General features: G+C 39.0%; 1 protein-coding gene across 3 annotated transcripts in view; it reads right to left on the bottom strand.

The window, feature by feature from the left end:
* The window catches only part of CTNND2 (catenin delta 2), a 937337-nt gene that overhangs the window by 589466 nt on the left and 328892 nt on the right, over positions 1-18979 (bottom strand). For all 3 annotated transcript variants that reach the window (XM_060009660.2, XM_060009661.2, XM_060009662.1), the window contains one exon: positions 11515-11627. In XM_060009660.2, coding sequence (XP_059865643.1) covers positions 11515-11627 — 113 coding nt within the window. The remainder of the gene's footprint in view (positions 1-11514; positions 11628-18979) is intronic.

The following is an 18979-nucleotide window of genomic DNA, read 5'->3' as shown; positions in this document are numbered from 1 at the left end:
ACTAGTATATTTCCCCATGTCACACACTTAGCAATAGGCAGAGCGAAGATTCAAAGCCAAAACTTACCGGTTCCAAACTGCATTGTCTTAAACACCACCCGGACCACCTCCTAAACATTAGAGCTTCAGTATTTCTTGGGCATTTATGATACGACAGGCAATCCAAGAATCCCGAAAGACAGAATGAACTCTTTACCTTAAATGAGGAATGTCAAAATGACAGTGAGTCTCAACAGGTGGAGACCATCATCTACACATCAGAAAGAGAAGGTTAATTGCTAGATTTGGGGTAAAGCTGGCAGTCAATTCCTTGGACAGATCTTTTCAATAAAATCTTGCTGAGAGTTTCATTCTCAAATAAGTGTGTAAGACGAAGCAACAATTTGTGACAAGTTTTAAACTTCCTCAGCTCTTGAGGTACTAAACAAACAGATGTTTCCGAAGACTGGGGCTTATGAATACCACTTTACTGTCAACAAATTAGGCAACATCTTTGCTGCCTGCTGCTAACACAGCAATCTCTTAAATTTAAAATTCTATGATAGCTTCTCCTGGATAAAAGGGAATTAGCATACATTCACATACCATGAAATAAAAAAATCAAAGGTTCCTTGTTGAAAATAGGCAATGGCTGTGTTGGAGCTAAGCTCACAGTGTTGGCTTAGCCTACCCAAATGTTTAAGTTAAAAAAAAAAATAGTAATTTTGCAATCCTGCTCTGTCTCCTTTGACACAAGTGAGTTTCCAGACCCTCCCAACTCTAACTCTGAAACCACTGTCAAGTGCTCATGACCTTGCTTTCAGTTTTATGACCCATCTCCTGCACAGAGGCTAGCATCTTATGTGGCTGTCACCAGCCTCCATGGGCTTCAATCCATTCTCCACGCAGCTGGCAGAACCAATGCTTCCTTCCAGAATATCACTTCCTTGGGGAGAACCGTCTTCCATGTTCCATCGCCCACTCAACAAAACCCAAAGTCTCTAGCCTGACTGCTCACCAAATGGTCCTGTCTGTCTGCACCCTTAATCAACACCAGTCCATCTATGGGCTCACTATACCAACCACACTGATTCCTATCCACCCTTGTCTTTCTGACTTTGTACTTTCCTTCTGAGCAATGCCTTTATCCCAGTTCTTTCCCTGCCAATGTTTCACATCTTCGACACACAAATATCCCTCTGTGAAACCATCACTGGCATGGCCTCCTGTTCTCTTCATGGCACCAACATGTTCCAGCATGTTCTGCCTGCTTATGCGTCTCTCTCTGTATTTGACAGTAACCCCCTGGAGACCAGGAGCTTCACCACATTCACTTTTTATTTATTTATTTATTTTTGTTCTTTTGCAGTACGCGGGCCTCTCACTGCCGTGGCCTCTCCCGTTGTGGAGCACAGGCTCCGGACGCGCAGGCTCAGCGGCCATGGCTCATGGGCCCAGCTGCTCCGCGGCATGTGGGACCTTCCCGGACCGGGGCACAAACCCGTGTCCCCTGCATTGGCAGGCGGACTCTCAACCACTGCGCCACCAGGGAAGCCCCACATTCACTTTTGAAGCCCAAGGAGTGCCTGCTAACATGTTGGGTCCATACAGTCTTTCACAAGCATCTTTTTTTAAATAAATAAAACCAGTGATTTTACTTCTTAAGAGTCCCGGTCCACGTGAGCTCTCAGTGTGAAAAGCTCTCTTCCAGCTACCTGTCTTTCGCCCAGCTTTTAGCCAATGTAGAACACACCAAGACTATCTGAGGCAGTTTACAATATACTTACAAACTTCTTTTAGACTGTGTTTTCCCAAATATAAAGTCCATGCCATAACCCAATTGGAGATGTTCCCATATTGAACAAACTCCCCACATAAACGTGTAGACATCTATCTGCCTTCCTCTGAAGCACCAGATCTATTTGGTAACATCTTGCCATCCTCACGACTGAATTACTTGGCTCTACTATTCAAGTCCAAGAAAAGTCCCCATGTTAAAATATTCAGACGTGACTTACTGTGTATCATGAAAGGTTTGAATGAGATGAAGGGCACAGTGACACATCTGGAACAGACTTAGGTGCTCAATGTTTCCTATTTTACAGGTGAGGAAACAGAGGCCCAGAAAACCCAAATGACTTTTCCCAAGTCACAGCTTGAGTGTTTCAGTGCCAAGACCATGATCTTCCTGCTATGCCCCGACTGCCTTTCCATCTTAATAATTTGAACATACAGCGTTCATGGTGTTCATCATCCAGTCTTGACAACTGAAGTTGTTTCTTCTTAAGTGGATCAAATACTCATTGTTTTTTTGTCAGTTGAAATATCACTGGTTTCCAGTCCTCTGACATGAGCATAACAGACAAATATAAATTTAAGTAAACTTGGTAAAAGCTTTTGGACCTTCGGCATCTGAGCAAAGGCAGAATGGAGGACACACAAAATACCTTCATCAACAGGTCCTTCTACTTCTCAACACACTTATACCTTTATATAACCAGGAGACTAATGAGCGTGCATCTTTTGGTCAATGCATTCATCTCTTGCTGTTCCCTGTTTGAAACACATCTATTCAGAGAGTCACTGGCTTCTATACCTTAATTTACTATTTCCTGCTAAACATATGTTATCCTTGCATTACTGCTCTCCTTTTGATGATGACACAATATCAAAAGTCCCATCTCTAGCTCTAGCAATGGGTCCAGAGACACATTAAGTTGCCCCAGGTGAAAGGGAAACTGATTTGGCTTTCTTCCATTTCATTGTGTCAATTTCCATGTGGTTCTCTAGTCTATATTATGAAAGAGACAAAAGTGGTGCTATCCTGATAGATCCTTTTAGTCCTAGTGAGAGGAACTATTTTATAATTTTTTGCAGAAAAATTAAGGAGACTTCAGTGAAAAACTTATCTGTATCAGGGCAAAAAACATATGATTCACTAGTAACAGCATGCAAGATGCTGTGTGAGACGCTTTACTTACATTTCTCATTTAATCTTTACAAAATTACTGAAAAGCATTATCCCCATTTGTGTAGATGAGAAAAGTAAAATTCAGAGAAATTAGGAAAGCTAGGCCATACCATAAAAACACAATGATGGGGGCTTTCCTGGTGGCGCAGTGGTTGAGAGTCCGCCTGCCGATGCAGGGGACGCGGGTTCGTGCCCCGGTCTGGGAAGATCCCACATGCTGCGGAGCGGCTGGGCCCGTGAGCCATGGCCGCTGAGCCTGTGCGTCCGGAGCCTGTGCTCCGTGGCGGGAGAGGCCACAACAGTGAGAGGCCCGCGTACAGCAAAAAGAAAAAAAAAACAAACACAATGATGAAATTTAGGTCCAATTTATGGAGCCACAAACTTCACCTTTCAGATCTATGAGTTTGAAAAAAAAAATGCTGTAAAGATGAAAGAAAACATGAAGCATCTTCTAGACTAACTATATTTATAAATATTTGCAGTTTTCTACCAATTGGAATATTAAATTTCAATATATATTAGAGTTAGTTTTCCTCAAAAATCTGTTTTACAATGCAAAACCTCTAAATAAAATTTGGTATATTAATAATTTTTAGATGTAAAACTAATATTAGTTTGTTGATATCTCACTTTGGAAAGAGGACAGGCTTCAGATTTGATGTAAAAGTGTTAAGATACAATAATTGCCCTAAGACATATATCAGATAATTATAACTATTAAATATTTTTAGGACCTACATAAAATTCTCAGGACAGTTGACTATTTCTTATCCCACAGAAATCTAGAACAATGTGTTTAATTGTGCTATAGAATGAATGTTTGTGTCCCTCTAAAATTTACGTTTTATGGTGAAACCTAATCCCTAGTGTGATGGTATCTGGAGGTGAGGCCTCTGGGAGGTGAGGTCATGAGGATGGAGCCTTCATGAATGGGATTAGTGCCCTTATACAGAAGGCCCTGGAGAGCTCCCGTGTCCCTTTCACTATGTGATGACACAGCATAAAGAGTATGACCCAGGAAGCAGCTTCTCACCAAACAGTGAATTTGCCTGTGCTTTGATCTTGCACTTCCCAGCCTCCAGAAATGTGAGAAATGCATTTATGTTGTTTGTAAGCCACCCAATCTATAGCATTCACTTACAGCAGCCTGAACTAAGACAATGTGATAACTAGTATTTTATAGACTTAGTGTAATTTGTCCACTGGCAATTTGCAAGAGAATACTGAACAGTTACTTTGGATGCACTTAAAAGCAGTGATAACCTATACTATTGACACTCTTTACGTCATTTGTATAAGAATGAAATCAGAAACATATTCAGATGAAGAACTTCGAAACTGCTATAATCATTGGAGGTGGGGGGGGGCGTGGGGGAGGAGAAGGAAGAAGAAGAAAATCAGTTCAAAAACGTTTTACCTCTAGGGTGAAAATGGACTGAAGACATTTAGATGGTTATTTACAACATAATTCAAGACACCATTTAAGACACGATAATAACAGCATTCCAGCGAGGCATTTTAAATGTGTACTTGGGGAGTAAAGATACCTGGGTTCAAAAATCATGGGTTCAAAAACCAATGTCTGGTCACTAGCTGCTGGATGTTGGGAAAGCAATTTCTCACTCAGAATCTCAGTTTTCTCATCTACAAAATGAAATACAAGTAAGACTTATTAACTCATAGGGTTAACTAAGAGTAAATGGCATGACCTATATAAACCACAGTTAATATTGTGCCCAGCCTATGGAAATTGCTGCAAAAATACTACCATTATTATTGTTAAAATTATCACTATTATCATCATCTTCTTAAGATGAGAGTGAAAATATGAGAACAGGTCAACCACAGTTCCACACCACAGAGCACATCAAACCAACAGGCCTTGGATTCCAGAGTACTATTTTGGAATCTGGCAAGGTCAGAATAATATACAATATCTTATATGTAATGTATAGAGATGGAAATATGTATAGATAGTAAGACTGGTGATTTTTGCCCCCCAAAAAATAGCAATGAGAATAAGAACAGTAATGAAAGTACTGTGTACTCATTCATTTTTTATTCATTCATTCAGCATTGATTGAACTGTTATGAGCAGTATATGGCCACTGCTTTGCCATATGCTCTGAAGCTCTGTCCTTGGGGAATTACTTGGAGATGAGGGGAAGAAACAAGAGGCCCATCACCTACTTCTAGTGGCTGCGGAGGCTCACAAAGTCCCAGTGCAGGGGAGGAAGAGGCAGCAGTTTTTGTCCAGGTTTTTTAAATAAAAACTTCATTTAATGAAAAAAAAATTCTTAAAAACTAAAAATTATTCAAAAGCTCTTTTCTGGGGCTTCCCTGGTGGCGCAGGGGTTGAGAGTCCGCCTGCCGATGCAGGGGACACGGGTTCGTGCCCCGGTCCGGGAAGATCCCATATGCCGCGGAGCGGCTGGGCCCGTGAGCCATGGCCGCTGAGCCTGCGCGTCCGGAGCCTGTGCTCCGCAACGGGAGAGGCCACAGCAGTGAGACGCCCGCGTACCGCAAAAAAAAAAAAAAAAAAAAAAGCTCTTTTCTTTTTTTTTTGTTTCTTTTGTTTTTAATGGCAGAAGTATTCACTGGTGGTAAGAATCTAGAATCTTATGGCTTTGAGTGTTTTTTTGCCTTTGGCTACATGACTGTTTAGGAATGTGTGTATATGTAGAAATATCTACATAATTTAAAAAAAACTTTATTTGAAAAATTTTAAGTAATTATTTAATATGTCTGGTTTCCAAAATGAAGTATTTTGGCAAATTTCTTCCTTCTTTATTTAAAAAGAATAAATGGAAATATCTACTTGTTTCAAAATCATATCCTGCAGGATAATTAAGAAATGCACAATATGCCTTACTTTGGAAAACAATTACATTCATATATGACTTCTTAGGAAGATGCAGAAATTATGCTTTTAAATAAATACATTTCATCTGACAAAAGTTTGTGACTACTTGACATATTTCTTCACTGCTAATTTAACCAGATCAGTATTTACTCTAAAATAAGCCTGACTTCTTTGTAGGTCTGGAAAAGATTTTTAGACTCTATTTATAAAACTGTTGGCATACTCACAGAAGCTAGTTAATAAAGAGAATGACCTTTGATAACATTTATAACATTAATTCCTTTTGTATCCCAATCTCCAAAATATGGCAGACTTTTGAAGAAACTGGTTTGTGAGAAATTCAATAATTCATCTGCTAGAAAGAAAGAGCATCTTCTAATGTGGAGCAAGCATTTTTTACACATATATTACATTTTGTAATTTTTGGCTGTGCCCCTCTGGTATGTGGGATCTTAGTTCCCCAATCAGGGATCGAACCCCTGTCTCCTGCACTGGAAGGCAGAGTCTTAACCACTGGACTGCCGGGGAAGTTCCTACATTTTGTCTTTTTAAACATATATTACTCCAATTGGAGTCTTGGGTACCTATATTATAAAAATGGCAAGGCTAAAGATGATTGCTTTATTAGTTTTCCTTATTCTATAGTAAATAATGACTCCACTCTACATTCAAATACCTCTACTTCTTAGAATCAAAGCCATAGATTATTTTAATATGTGAATCCAAATGCATGTGCATATGCATGAAAAATAAAATTGGCAACAGAAATTAAACTTTTGAATGGAATACAGATGCTCATAGAATAAAATTTATTTTCTCTAAAAAACTTTCATAATTCAGCTTGTAATATATAATACCACCAATAGAAAAGCACTGTATTCATTTTCTATTACTGCATAACTAGTTACCACAAACTGAGCAGCTTAGAAAACATATAATTTTTTTATAGCTAACAGTTTTGTAAGTTTTGTAAATTTTGTAAATTTCATAAGTTTTTCAGGTGTGGCATGGCTGGATTCTCTGTTCAGGGTCTTACAAGGTTCTCATCAGAGTTTCTGCTGGGCTACTTTCCTTTCTAAAGGTTCTGGGGAATAACCTGCTTGCAAGTTCATTCAGGCTATGAGTGGAATGCAATTCCCTTTGGTCCTAAGACTGAGGTCCCCTTCTCCTTGCCAGCTGTCAGCTGGGAATCACTCTCAGGATCTAGAAGCCACATGTGTTGCTAGCCACATCTTTAGCTCCATCTTTAAAGCCAGCAAAGGAGAATTTATCATGTGTCAAATCTCTCTAGCTTTGAATTTTTTGACATTGTCTTTGAGCTCCAGACCGACTCTTGTCAAAATCATCGTCAGCATCATCATCATCAGTCTTCCAAGCTTCAGGTCTCCTTTAGGAAGAGTTCATAAGATAGGTCCAACTATTACTTGAATTCAAGTTCTCTCCCATTATGTTCCTGCTGCCCATGGGAATCAAGGGATATGAGTAAGGCATCTAGTCTGGTATCCTTAAATTTTCAGTAGCACTTGAGAAAATCCTCAGTGTCCTTTGACTGAAGGTTAAAACATTCTGCAGCAAGGATCTTCTAGAAGGGTCAACAGAGTCCCAGACTCCAAACTTTGTTAAGTTTTAATAACTCCCAAGGAAGGGACATCTGGCCCCAATTTGAACAGATCAAGAAGACATTCAGAAGAATGTGAGCCCTGAGCTGGGTAACTGGATCCACAGGAAAAGATGACCTGGCAAAAGAAGCAGGATATTCTAGATGGAAGGGATCACATGCCTATAACCACATGAGGTGAGAAAGAGTGGTGTATTCATGAAATTGCAGAAGCGGGAACAGGTCCTTCACAGACATGGTTCTGATCTATGTGTTTACATAGATCAATTTCACACCACATGGAGGATGGATTTGGGCAGAATGCAGGCAAAGGGATGAATTAGAATGCTGTTCCAGGGGTCTATAGAGAGTATGACAAGGGCATGGGTACAGGCAGGTCCTCTGGGGCTTGCAGGAGCAACACAGGGCCCCATCTAGGAGAGGACCAGGTGGCTCCTAGGGCTGCTGGACCAAGACCTCCCTGACAGGTCTTAGCCTGCGGAATGGGTGAGAACCAAGTAGTTGCAACTGGCCAGCGGGTGGAATTGGGTTATTAGCCTATTAGCAAGAAGGATTTGGTCATGACCCTAAATAAAGGGCCTCCTCTATATAAATAACATTCCTGATTCAGATCTGGATGGTTCTGGGGAATTAGGGAGAAGCCAGGGAACCAAACTCTCTTGTTGTAGGAGGAAGGAGGATCCAAGAGCTTGGAAAGGTTTGGCCTGAAACCAGTGAGGAAAGCCAAGAGAGGAAGGCGATGAGGGACATAGTGGAACTGTAGCTACAGTAAGAAGCAACAATAATTCTATTCTAGAAGACTGATAACACTTCAACAACCACTAATTGATCTGATTTCTGGAAGCTATGATATGAATTTGCTTAGAAAAGTCTGAGAAGAGTTTAAGAGATCACAGTGTTCTTATTTGCAGCTACTTGTACCCTAGATATGAGGATGCAGAAGTTGCTTTGTGCTGCAACAATAGCTATCGCCAGATTATCCCCTCTCCAAATTCTCAGCATTCTCATTTATGATTTGATTGACTATTACAAAGTTGGCTGTTATTAATGCATACTAATAATGTCTTTTCATTACATTTAAATTGTCAGTGTAACTACCAGGAAATGTCTTAGGAATCAGATGGAGCAATTTCCTAACGCCAGTACAGGCAGAGGAAAACCAAACTGTATTTACCAGTCATTTTTACCACTTATATAAAAATCTGAAAAATATTTGATTCTGTTTCATTCCCTCTAACAAACCCTCTTACTCCTCCCTAGTATCCCTAAGAAGATAAAACAAATCTAAATCATCACAGACTTCTTTACCTGCTCTCCTTTTTCAAAAATTGTTTACATTCTATTTTCTTTATTTTTAAACATCCCCTTTGATGTGCTAACTAGGTTAGTCTATCACCCTTAATAAAGACTTGAATTTCCAAAGATGCATTTCTGAAGCTGAGCAAACAACTAGGTTGTGACAAAAAAAAAAACAAACAAACAAACAAACAAACAAAAAACAGTGGAAGGTATGTATTGGATTTTCTCCAGTGAAATATCAGTAAATTTCTTGTATTATTCAAATGCAGATTCATATATTAGACATTTCCAAAATACAAAAATAATCAAGCTTGATGAAGACATATATATAGCTATATGGCAAGGGGAAATAATTAGGCAGAGTCATCTGCACTCAGCACTATTATTTAATATATATTTAATACAGAATTATTGATTATGTATCATGGGCTGTGATCTGGGAATACAAGAGACAGTATAAATAATCACAAGCTGTCATGGGATAATTTTTCTGCCTACTTTGGCAGTTCACTGATGTGTTCTATTCATGAAACATTAGACCTAAGAAAAGATATCAACTCAATCAAATCAAATGAGGGAGGAGGAAAGTTTTTAAGAATTTAAAAGGTAATCTAATAGATGCAACATCTAAATGCAGCCAGTCCTAATGGGAACTAAACTGGTCTCCGACTTTCAGGAACACAGAGTCTCTGTTGGACTACTCTATGTCACCACAGATTCTTCTACCAGCACCCAATCCTCATGGCCACCATCTCCTAGCACAAACCATTAGATGTCACAGATTTGGGGTCACTTGGTTCACATTCTCAAGAGCACAAGACTAATTTCTTGCAGGCCAGTTACTGGATTAATCACCCTTGGGTCAGATATCCATTTCTGATCCAATCAGAAGTTGGGAATTGAGACACAGGATACAACATGGTCCCCCAGGCCTGCTGCTACCAAGGGCTGGAGGGGGGTGAAACAAAATACAAGATGGAGATGGAGAGTATGCAAAGTTATCACACAGAAAGATTAGGAATACAAATTGAAAAGGTAATCTGACCAATGGTGAAACAATGGGTTTCAAAGCAAATGATGTAGATGTCAACTCAACCAGTGTTTACAGACCTAAAAAAATCTGACAGACTTAGCTTCTCAGGCAATGTTCACCATTAAAAAAGAGCTCTTCAAATATGTACAACCACATGTACTAAATCAAATACACACTTATAAATATTATTTTCCCCCATACTTTAGTCTCACTAACTTCAACCAGTCACCCTTCTGAAAACAATTTCCAGTGGACACAATTCACTTCTCCTTTTTCTTGTCCAACCTACTTTAGTCAATATGGATGTTCAGACAAGTCTGTGATGAGTTTAAGAGATTACAATGTACCTATTTGTAGCTAGTATAGCCTAGGTACTTGTGTGCCAAAGCAGATGGGCTTTAACATTCCGCAATTAAGGCTTTACTATTGAAAATGATATTTCAAAGCAATTTAGTCTAACAAGAGGTGCAATGATTTCCATTTAAAGGTTATCACTGTTGGACAAAGCAAAGAACAATGTTAAAAGATTAATGGCAGGTAGCTCCAATAGGAAACATTCCAACTACAAATTAATCTTACAATGATAGAATATTTTAAGAGCAATGGATTCAAGCACGTTTTAGTTCTTTTGTGGCAGTAGTTGGTTAAGAGACCCTCAAACTCATGTTCCTGCCTCTTAGGCAGAGTGGCTACAGACGCCAAGACTAGGAATCCCTGCCCCATTTCCATCTATGAGAGGGCATGTGACTGGTTCTCACCAATGGACTGTGGTTGCAGTGATGCAATTGAAAATGCAATTGACCAAGAAGCCGTAGGGGATGGCAGGGCTCTCAAGAGAGAAGCCGGGTCCTTAATTACTGCGTGGAAGGGAAGCAGCCCCCTGACCAGCATCCACCACCTCTATCTGTTGCATGAATAAGAAACAAACCGCTATTGTGTTAAGTCGCTAGAATGCTGGAGTTTATTTGCCATAGCAACTGTTGTTTCCTTAAAGAATATACCTCCCTAAAAATGTAGCATGCCAAAACCACAATACAGAACAAGATGACAGGAAAGTACGATGCATTTTTGAAAAATAAAGTCATCTTACGGAGGTTTATTTATGTTTCTTTCACACACACACTCACACGCCACACTCACATACACACACTTCTATTTTTAAATATGAACACATGGTCCTTAGGCAGATAATTTATTTTGTGGTCAAGCGACTAAGTTTGTTTTTAAATATTTCATAATCTCAAACCAACCCCTAACTGAAGAAGCAATCCATTCTATCTATGGATGTGAATGCTTTCACGCACAGGAATTGCATTGGTTGATGTCTGAGGAGCAATTTTATAATTTAGCATTGTATATTAGCAAACAATACAAGTTACACCAAAACCTTCTCGCCTTCATTTCCAGAACCTGCAACTCTGGATCATTTAGAAAAAAGAACCAAGCTGAGAGACTGTGACATGGCATCTCCTCATTTCCAGTAAGTTGACTAAACGCAAGGCCTCCTTTTTGTGTAAAATGATGCATAATTTGCATTCAGGGCAGGCATTCATTTTATGAAGAGTTTCAAGTACAAATCAGATCAGACACCTTTTGAACATCTTAAATTGGGTTGGTTACAATTCCTTTCCAACATCTATCTGACTGAATGTTCTAATTCGACCGCCAGGTTTGCAAGGAGAAGAGAAACACCACAATTTCCTTCCACTGGCAGCTCAAAGCCCAGCCCTGAGGAGCAGTGCGCACAGTACCTGACACTGCTCATGCTGCCGGTCTCGGATCCAAGCTTGCATCGCTCCAGTTGGCTGGCGACGATCTGGCGTTCTGCCTCTAGTTCTCGGGTCAGCCTTTCAAACTGTAATTCCTGAAATAAAACCATCAAAAAGATTAATGTTATCAGCTATACGGAAACTGGAAATCAGACCAAAAAGACAGTATGGTCAAAGGGAAGATTAGGATTTCTCAAGATGTTAAATTTGAGAAGCAGAGGTTGCTGATGTGGACCCGAAGAAGGATGAGGATTTCAAACAGACCTGAATTCATATCACTCTCCTGGGACCCATCAGCCGCAGGGCCTTGAATAAGCTATAGTCTTTCTAAGGATCAGTTTCGTCATCTGTAAAATGGGTTTACAATACTTACTTCATTAGGTTGAGGTGAAGATTAAATGAGACACTGACCATGAAAAATAAGCCTGTGCTATGTTTGGCAAATGTCCTGTACCCAACAGATATTAATACCCCTGTAACCAAAAGTGAAACAATAAATAATTTATTTGTTATATGATTTGGAGTATCGTATTTAGTCCCTACTGGCCATCTAGGTGCTTCTATATACTAATTGCATCTTCATATTACTTACCTATTGCAGATTGAAGAAAATAATGCCTTAAACCTACACTGTTCCTTCTTTATATTCCAGCAGAAGGACAAGGACGCTGATTCTAATTACAGAGTCTAATTACACGGTGAATTACCTTTGTGATATTTGATACATCACCTTAAAAAACAGCCAGCTGAACCAAGGAAGAATGCTTCTAAAAATCTGCCTGACACCCGCTGTTAAAAGATTAACTTTAATGAAAAATGATTCATTGAGTACGGCAAGGATTTCAGCTGTTCCAGCTACAGGACTTTTATACCATACTGTAATCTTTACGTTTTATTTTTCCATACACTTAAGTTTTTATAAACATAATTATAGTAAATTATGTATTTTAACTAAAAAATTCTGAAAAAGTTTTCATAATGTCACAAATAACTTCTTTTAAAAAATAAATTATTGGCACAGTTGTATTTTAAGGATGGGAAACCTTCTAAGAATGTGGAAAAATACTGAAAAAGAGGGTAGGGGTTAACTTGGGAGAACTAAAACTCCCAGCATTACAGGGATTTGTCTTCCCAGAAAAGATGAGTTTATTTTATTTGCTACCCTGGGATGCCCTAGGGTGAGACCTTTAAAAAGTAGGGTCTGGGGGCTTCCCTGGTGGCGCAGTGGTTGAGAGTCCACCTGCCGATGCAGGGGACACGGGTTCGTGCCCCGGTCCGGGAAGATCCCACATGCCACAGAACAACTAAGCACGTGTGCCACAACTACTGAGCCTGCACTCCAGAGCCCATGAGCCACAACTACTGAGCCCACATGCCACAACTACTGAAACCCACGTGCCTAGAGCCCATGCGCCGCAACAAGAGAAGCCACTGAAGTGAGAAGCCCGTGCACCGCAATGAAGAGTAGCCCCCGCTTGCCGCAACGAGAAAGCCTGCATGCAGGCAACGAAGACCCAATGCAGCCCCCCAAAATTAATTAATTATTTTTTAAAAAATGCAATATCTGTGAAGTGCAATAAAACGAGGTATGTCTGTATATTTTATCTTAAATGTGTCTGTATAACAGTAAACAAACTCATACTTTTGAATTGATAACACCTTAAAAACATTAACACAAAGATTATACAGAGCTCCTCATAGGTAAACAGAAATTCATTATTCGTATTATCTAAAGCACTTTAATTTGCTGCATTTTTGCATATGTTACAAGCAGTCCAATATGGCAAGACAATCTGAGTCAGGATTTACAAAACTTTTTGGGCTTCTGCTAGGACAGACACTACCCTTGGGTGTGCTTGCAGAAGGCTGTGGCCTCACTAAATGTTTTCTTCACATTAGTTTTATGGGAGGGGGGGGTTAGTAGACATTTTCTTCATGAAATCTGCCTTCCAAACTTATAGTCATAATACTCAGTGCTCTTCATCTGTGTGCAGTTATTTAATTCCATCTGACATCACTTCCTTTCTGTCTGAAAGGCTTCTTTTAATATTTCTTGTAATATGGCTCCTTCAGTAATGAATTCTTTCAGATGTATATGCCTAGTAAAGTTCTCATTTTGCCCTCATTTTTGAAAGACATTTTTGCTCCACTGTTCTCTCTTGCATTTACTGTTTCTAACCAAACAAAACTATGATATTCCTTGTCTTCATGTCTTTGAATATATTGTATCTTTTTTCTCTGCCTCCTTTTAAGATTTTCTCTTTATCATCAGTGCTGAACAACTTGATTTTAAAGTTCTCTGGGTGTAGTTTTCTTCAGGTTTCTTATGCTTGGGGTTCAGTGGGTTTCTTGGATCTGTGACTTTATAGTTTTCATCAAATCTGGAAATTTTTCAGCCATTAATTCTTCAAAAATTTTTTTTTTCTTTCCCGCTATCTTCTCTCCTTTGGTGACTACAATTAAGTGTACATTAGGCCACTTGGAATTGTCTCACAGGTCATGGATTCCTTTTTCCACTTTTAAAAGTCTTTTTTTCTTTCTTTGTATTTCATTTTGTTTAATTCCTATTGGTGTCTTCAAGTTAACCAGTCTTTTCTTCTGCAGTGTCTAATCCACCATCAGTCCCATGGAGTGTATTTTTAATCTCAAACACTGATGAATCAAACATGTCTAGAAGTTTCATTTGGGTCTTTTTAAAAAAATCCTCCATGTCTCTATTTAACTTTCTAAACATATGGAATACACATATTAAAAACTGTTTCACTGTCCTGATTTGCTAATTCTAGCATCTGCATCAGGTTCCCAGCTGGTTTCCCAGCTTGGCTGGAGGGTGTAAGCACATATTCTGGGTCCTGGTGTGAACACCAGGTACTAGTTCCTCCCATCCTTCCAGGTAGTTCTTTCCCTGCCCCCTGCTGGTTTCCTTACATACATGTGCTGCTCAGTTCTCTGCTGAATAGTCCAAGGGGACCCTCTGCAGATCTCAAGGGTTCTCTTTCTGAGCAGCAATCACCTTTCTTCTATTTTGCCCTGCAAATTTCAGGCACCTTTACCTCTCTGGGTTCTCAGTACTTTCTCCCCAACTCAGGGAGTCCTCTGGGCTCTGCCTGGGTCCCCCTTCCTTTTCTCCACTCTTGTGGGGAAACTCTCTCAAGGCAGTAAGCTGGGGCAATTGTAGGGCTCACCTCATTTGCTTTATGTATCTAAAGAATCTTTTTTTTCAGTTTTATTTGTAATTGAAGTATAGTTGATTTACAATGTTGTGTTAGCTTCAGGTGTACAGCAAAGTGACTCAGTTATATATATATATATATATATATGTATATAATCTATATATATAACCTATGTGTGTGTGTGTGTGTGTGTGTGTATATATATATATATACATATATATATATATATATATATGTTTTTGTAACATACACACAATGCGGTACACGGGGCTCTCACTGTTGTGGCCTCTCCCGTTGCGGAGCACAGGCTCCGGACACGCAGGCTCAGCGGCCATGGCTCACGGGCCCAGCCGCTCTGTGGCATGTGGGATCTTCCCAGACCAGGGCACGAATCCGTGTCCCCTGCATCGGCAGGCGGACTCTCAACCACTGCGCCACCAGGGAAGCCCCACACAATGCAGTTTTGAGAAATAAAAGTTGTCTTACAGAGCTTTATGGTTCTTTCACACACACACACACACACACACACACACACACACACACACACACACTCATAATCACACACAGTGCTATATATAAAATAGATAACCAACAAGGGCCTACTGTACAGCACAGGGAACTATATTCAAAATTTTTTAATAACCTAAAAGGAAAAAGAATCTGAAAAAAAAAATATATATATATATATATGTCAACTCTACTTCAATAAAAAATAAAAAAAAAATCACTGTCCTTCATTGCCTAAAGTGTAGTGTTTTGAAAACTGGTGTTTTTGTTTTTGTTGTTGTTGTTTCAGGTGGGAAGGTATTACTTCTGGGTCACTGTTACTTTCTTAGCTGAAAGGTGAAAGATTAAGAATTAACTATTTTTCCCCCATGCTTGATTTGTAAATGTTTATTTTCCACTGTATTTAAAAATTCATACTAAATGTACTACTAAACAGCTAAGTACTGAAGTTTTTACCCGTTTAATTTTGTTCACTATTTCAGTATTAAAAATAGAAGCTCTTTTTGGGTTACTTGTATCTTTAGTTTGCATGATGACTTTTTAATTGAATTGGAATTTTCTTTATTAAGGAAACTGAATCAATGTTTTGCCTTTTAAAATGTCCATTCAATAAATGTTTACTTTGTCATGGCATATATGAAACAAGCAAGTAATTAAGTGAATTTTCCCTCTGTGTTTCTCTAAGGAGTACACAGCAAATGTCAAGGTCTTCCAGGAGCAAGGAGGTTTCTCTTCTGCACCTAAAATCCTATATTTTATTAATAAAGTAACACAAAACATAATAAAAAAATTGGAGGCAAAAGTATTTATTGATCACTTACTATTCAGTGCATAATTACTAGGACAGCATATAAGGAGGAAACGTTTCCTGCTGAGTTGCCACTGTATCTGGTATCTAGGACAGTCCTGGCACATAGTAGCTGCTCAATAAATATCTTTTAAATAAATATACCGATACTAAGTGCTTTACATGCATTGCCTTATATAAACATCATAAACCTGCTATTTCTTAGGTTCTGTTTTTTTCCTTACTTTACAAAAATGTTAAGGTAATGGGATGAAAGGATTAGCCTTGGTCAGGAAAGAAATTCTTCCTTCAAAAGTAGGAAAGAGAATGAGATCAAAGATGATGTCTTAGGAGATCTGGACATAGAGAAGGGAAATGTTGAATGAACGAATTAATATTGAATGAACTAAATATTCTCAATACTGTCAATTATTTTGTTTCAGAGACCACAGCAGTCCATTACTGTAGAGACATGAGATGTCAGTGTCAACTATGAAGTTCATTAACATTCATATTTACTCATTATTTAAATAGTTTTTATTAGTATGAACTCTAGAGATTGGGTTCCAAAATGCCTTACTGCATTGTCACTTATTTTACATCCATTTTCTACCTTACCCCAACCCAAGGGCCTAAGACTTATAGGAAGGTCTGTTTTGGCCACAGCACATGGTTGGGGATGGGAACTGTCAGGACCTAAGCTAGTCCTGTATGGTTTTACACTTGGAATTGAAAACTGACCTTAGAATTGGGAACTAGCTGAGCTGCAACTGAGGTTCTCAAACTTGGATCACTCCTGTGGCGTAAAAGCATCTGTAGTATCCTCCAGGGCAACATTACAACCGTGAATGAGCTTCTATTCCATTGGGAGATACTTATGCTGTGATGTGGGTGGGAAGATGACCTTCCCCAGTTCTAACTCAGTTTGATATCTGGAGGGAGAACAGACCTCTCAGGACTGAATAATTCTTGGGTATCTTAGAGACTTTAAGATGAGAGGGCATTCAAGAGAGGGATGTTGCTAATAAGGGCTGGTGGGTACCCAAGAAATTAATGGGAAAAATAAATGTAGATATATTTAGTGAACTTTATAATACTGGTTGTAAGTGAATATGTGCTATTAAATTAATTCAGTGAAGGTGAAACTATAAAGAGAGATGAGAAGAAGGGTGAAGAAAGATCTTTGCAGGTTATCTGGATTTGGAGGGACAAGGAACAAGAGAAGTCAGCAAAATAAATACAAGAATAGGCGTAAGGCACAAGACCGCTAATATGGCTTCTCCTGGGCACTTTCAGTGGAGAAGTGGTGATATAAATCAGGCTATATAAAACATGATATGACACCAAAAACACAGGAAACAAAAGCAAAAACAGACAAGTAGGACTACATCAAACTAAAAAGCTTCCTTTTCTGTCAGCAAAGGAAACAGCCAACAGAGTGAAAAGGCCAACTATGGAATGGAAGAAAATATTTAAAGGGGTTAATTTCTAAAATAGATAAGGAATTCATACAACTCATTAGTAAAAAAACAAAACAAAAACAAACCAATTAAAAAATGCATTAAGTACGTGACTAGACATTTCTCCAAAGGAGATTCAATGCAAATGGTCAACAGGTATATAAAAAAGGCACTGAACATCACTAATTATCAAGGAAATACAAATCATAACCACAATATGATATCATCTAATAACTATTAGGATGGATATATCAAAAGAACAAAGGATAACAAGTGTTATTGAGGATGTGGAGAAATTGTACAGTGTTGATGGAAATGTAAAATGGTGCAGGCACTATGTAAAACAGTATGGAGGTTTCTTAAAAAATTAGAAACAGGGGCTTCCCTGGTGGTGCAGTGGTTAAGAATCTGCCTTCCAATGCAGGGGACATGGGTTCGAGCCCTGGTCCGGGAAGATCCCACTTGCCGCAGAGCAACTAAGCCCGTGCACCACAACTACTGAGCCTGCGCTCTAGAGCCCGTGAGACAAAACTACCTAGAGCCCATGCTCCACAACAAGAGAAGACACTGCCATGAGAAGCCCGCGCACCGCAACAGAGTACCCGCTGCTCGCCACAACTAGAGAAAGCCCACGTGCAGCAATGAAGACCCAACACAGCAAAAAATAAATAAATAAACAAAGAAATTTATTTTTTAAAAAATTAGGAACAGAACTACCATATGATCTGGCAATCCCACTCCTGGGTATGTATATCCAAAAGAAGGGAAATCAGGATCTAAAGGAGATACCTGCACCCCCATGTTCACCACAGCATTATTCACAGCAGCCAAGATATGTAACAACGTAAATGTCCAACAGACAAATAGGTAAGGAAAATGCGGTATATACATATAATGCAACATTATTCAGCCTTTGAAAAGAAGAAAATTGTACTATTTGCGACAACATGGATGGACCTGGAAGACACGCTAAGTGAAATAAGGCAGTTACAGAAAGACAAAAATTTTATGATTCCACTTACATAGGTATCTAAAAGAGTCCAACTTACAACAGAAGCAGAAAATAGAATGGTGGTTGCCAGGGGCTAGGGAGTGAGGTGAATGGGGAGTTGCTGTTCAAGGGTATAAAGTTTCAGTTATACAAGATGAATAAGTCTTGAGATCTCCTATATTTAACAACAGTGTTAAAATTGTTAACTTAAAATTTTGTCAAGAGAGTATATCTCATTTTTAGTGTTTCTATAGCACCCCCCTCAAAAAAAAAGGAAAGGGACACAAGGAAACATTTGGAGGTGATGGGTATGTTTACATATTTATTTCCTTGATTGTGGTGATGGTATCCTGGGTGTATGTATATGTCCAAACTCATCAAACTGTATACATTAAATATAGGCGGCGGGGTGAGGGGTGGAGGTTGTATATCAATTATACTAAATAAAATTGTTAAAAAAATACCCCCAAAATGTGGACTTAGAAACTGTCTAGAGAATGGGATTTCATGGGAATTAAGACTAGTGGGT

This window comes from Delphinus delphis, chromosome 3 (genome assembly GCF_949987515.2).
Source record: "Delphinus delphis chromosome 3, mDelDel1.2, whole genome shotgun sequence".
In the NCBI taxonomy this organism is placed as follows: Eukaryota; Metazoa; Chordata; class Mammalia; order Artiodactyla; family Delphinidae; genus Delphinus; species Delphinus delphis.
This window is presented reverse-complemented; position numbering and strand designations above follow the sequence as displayed.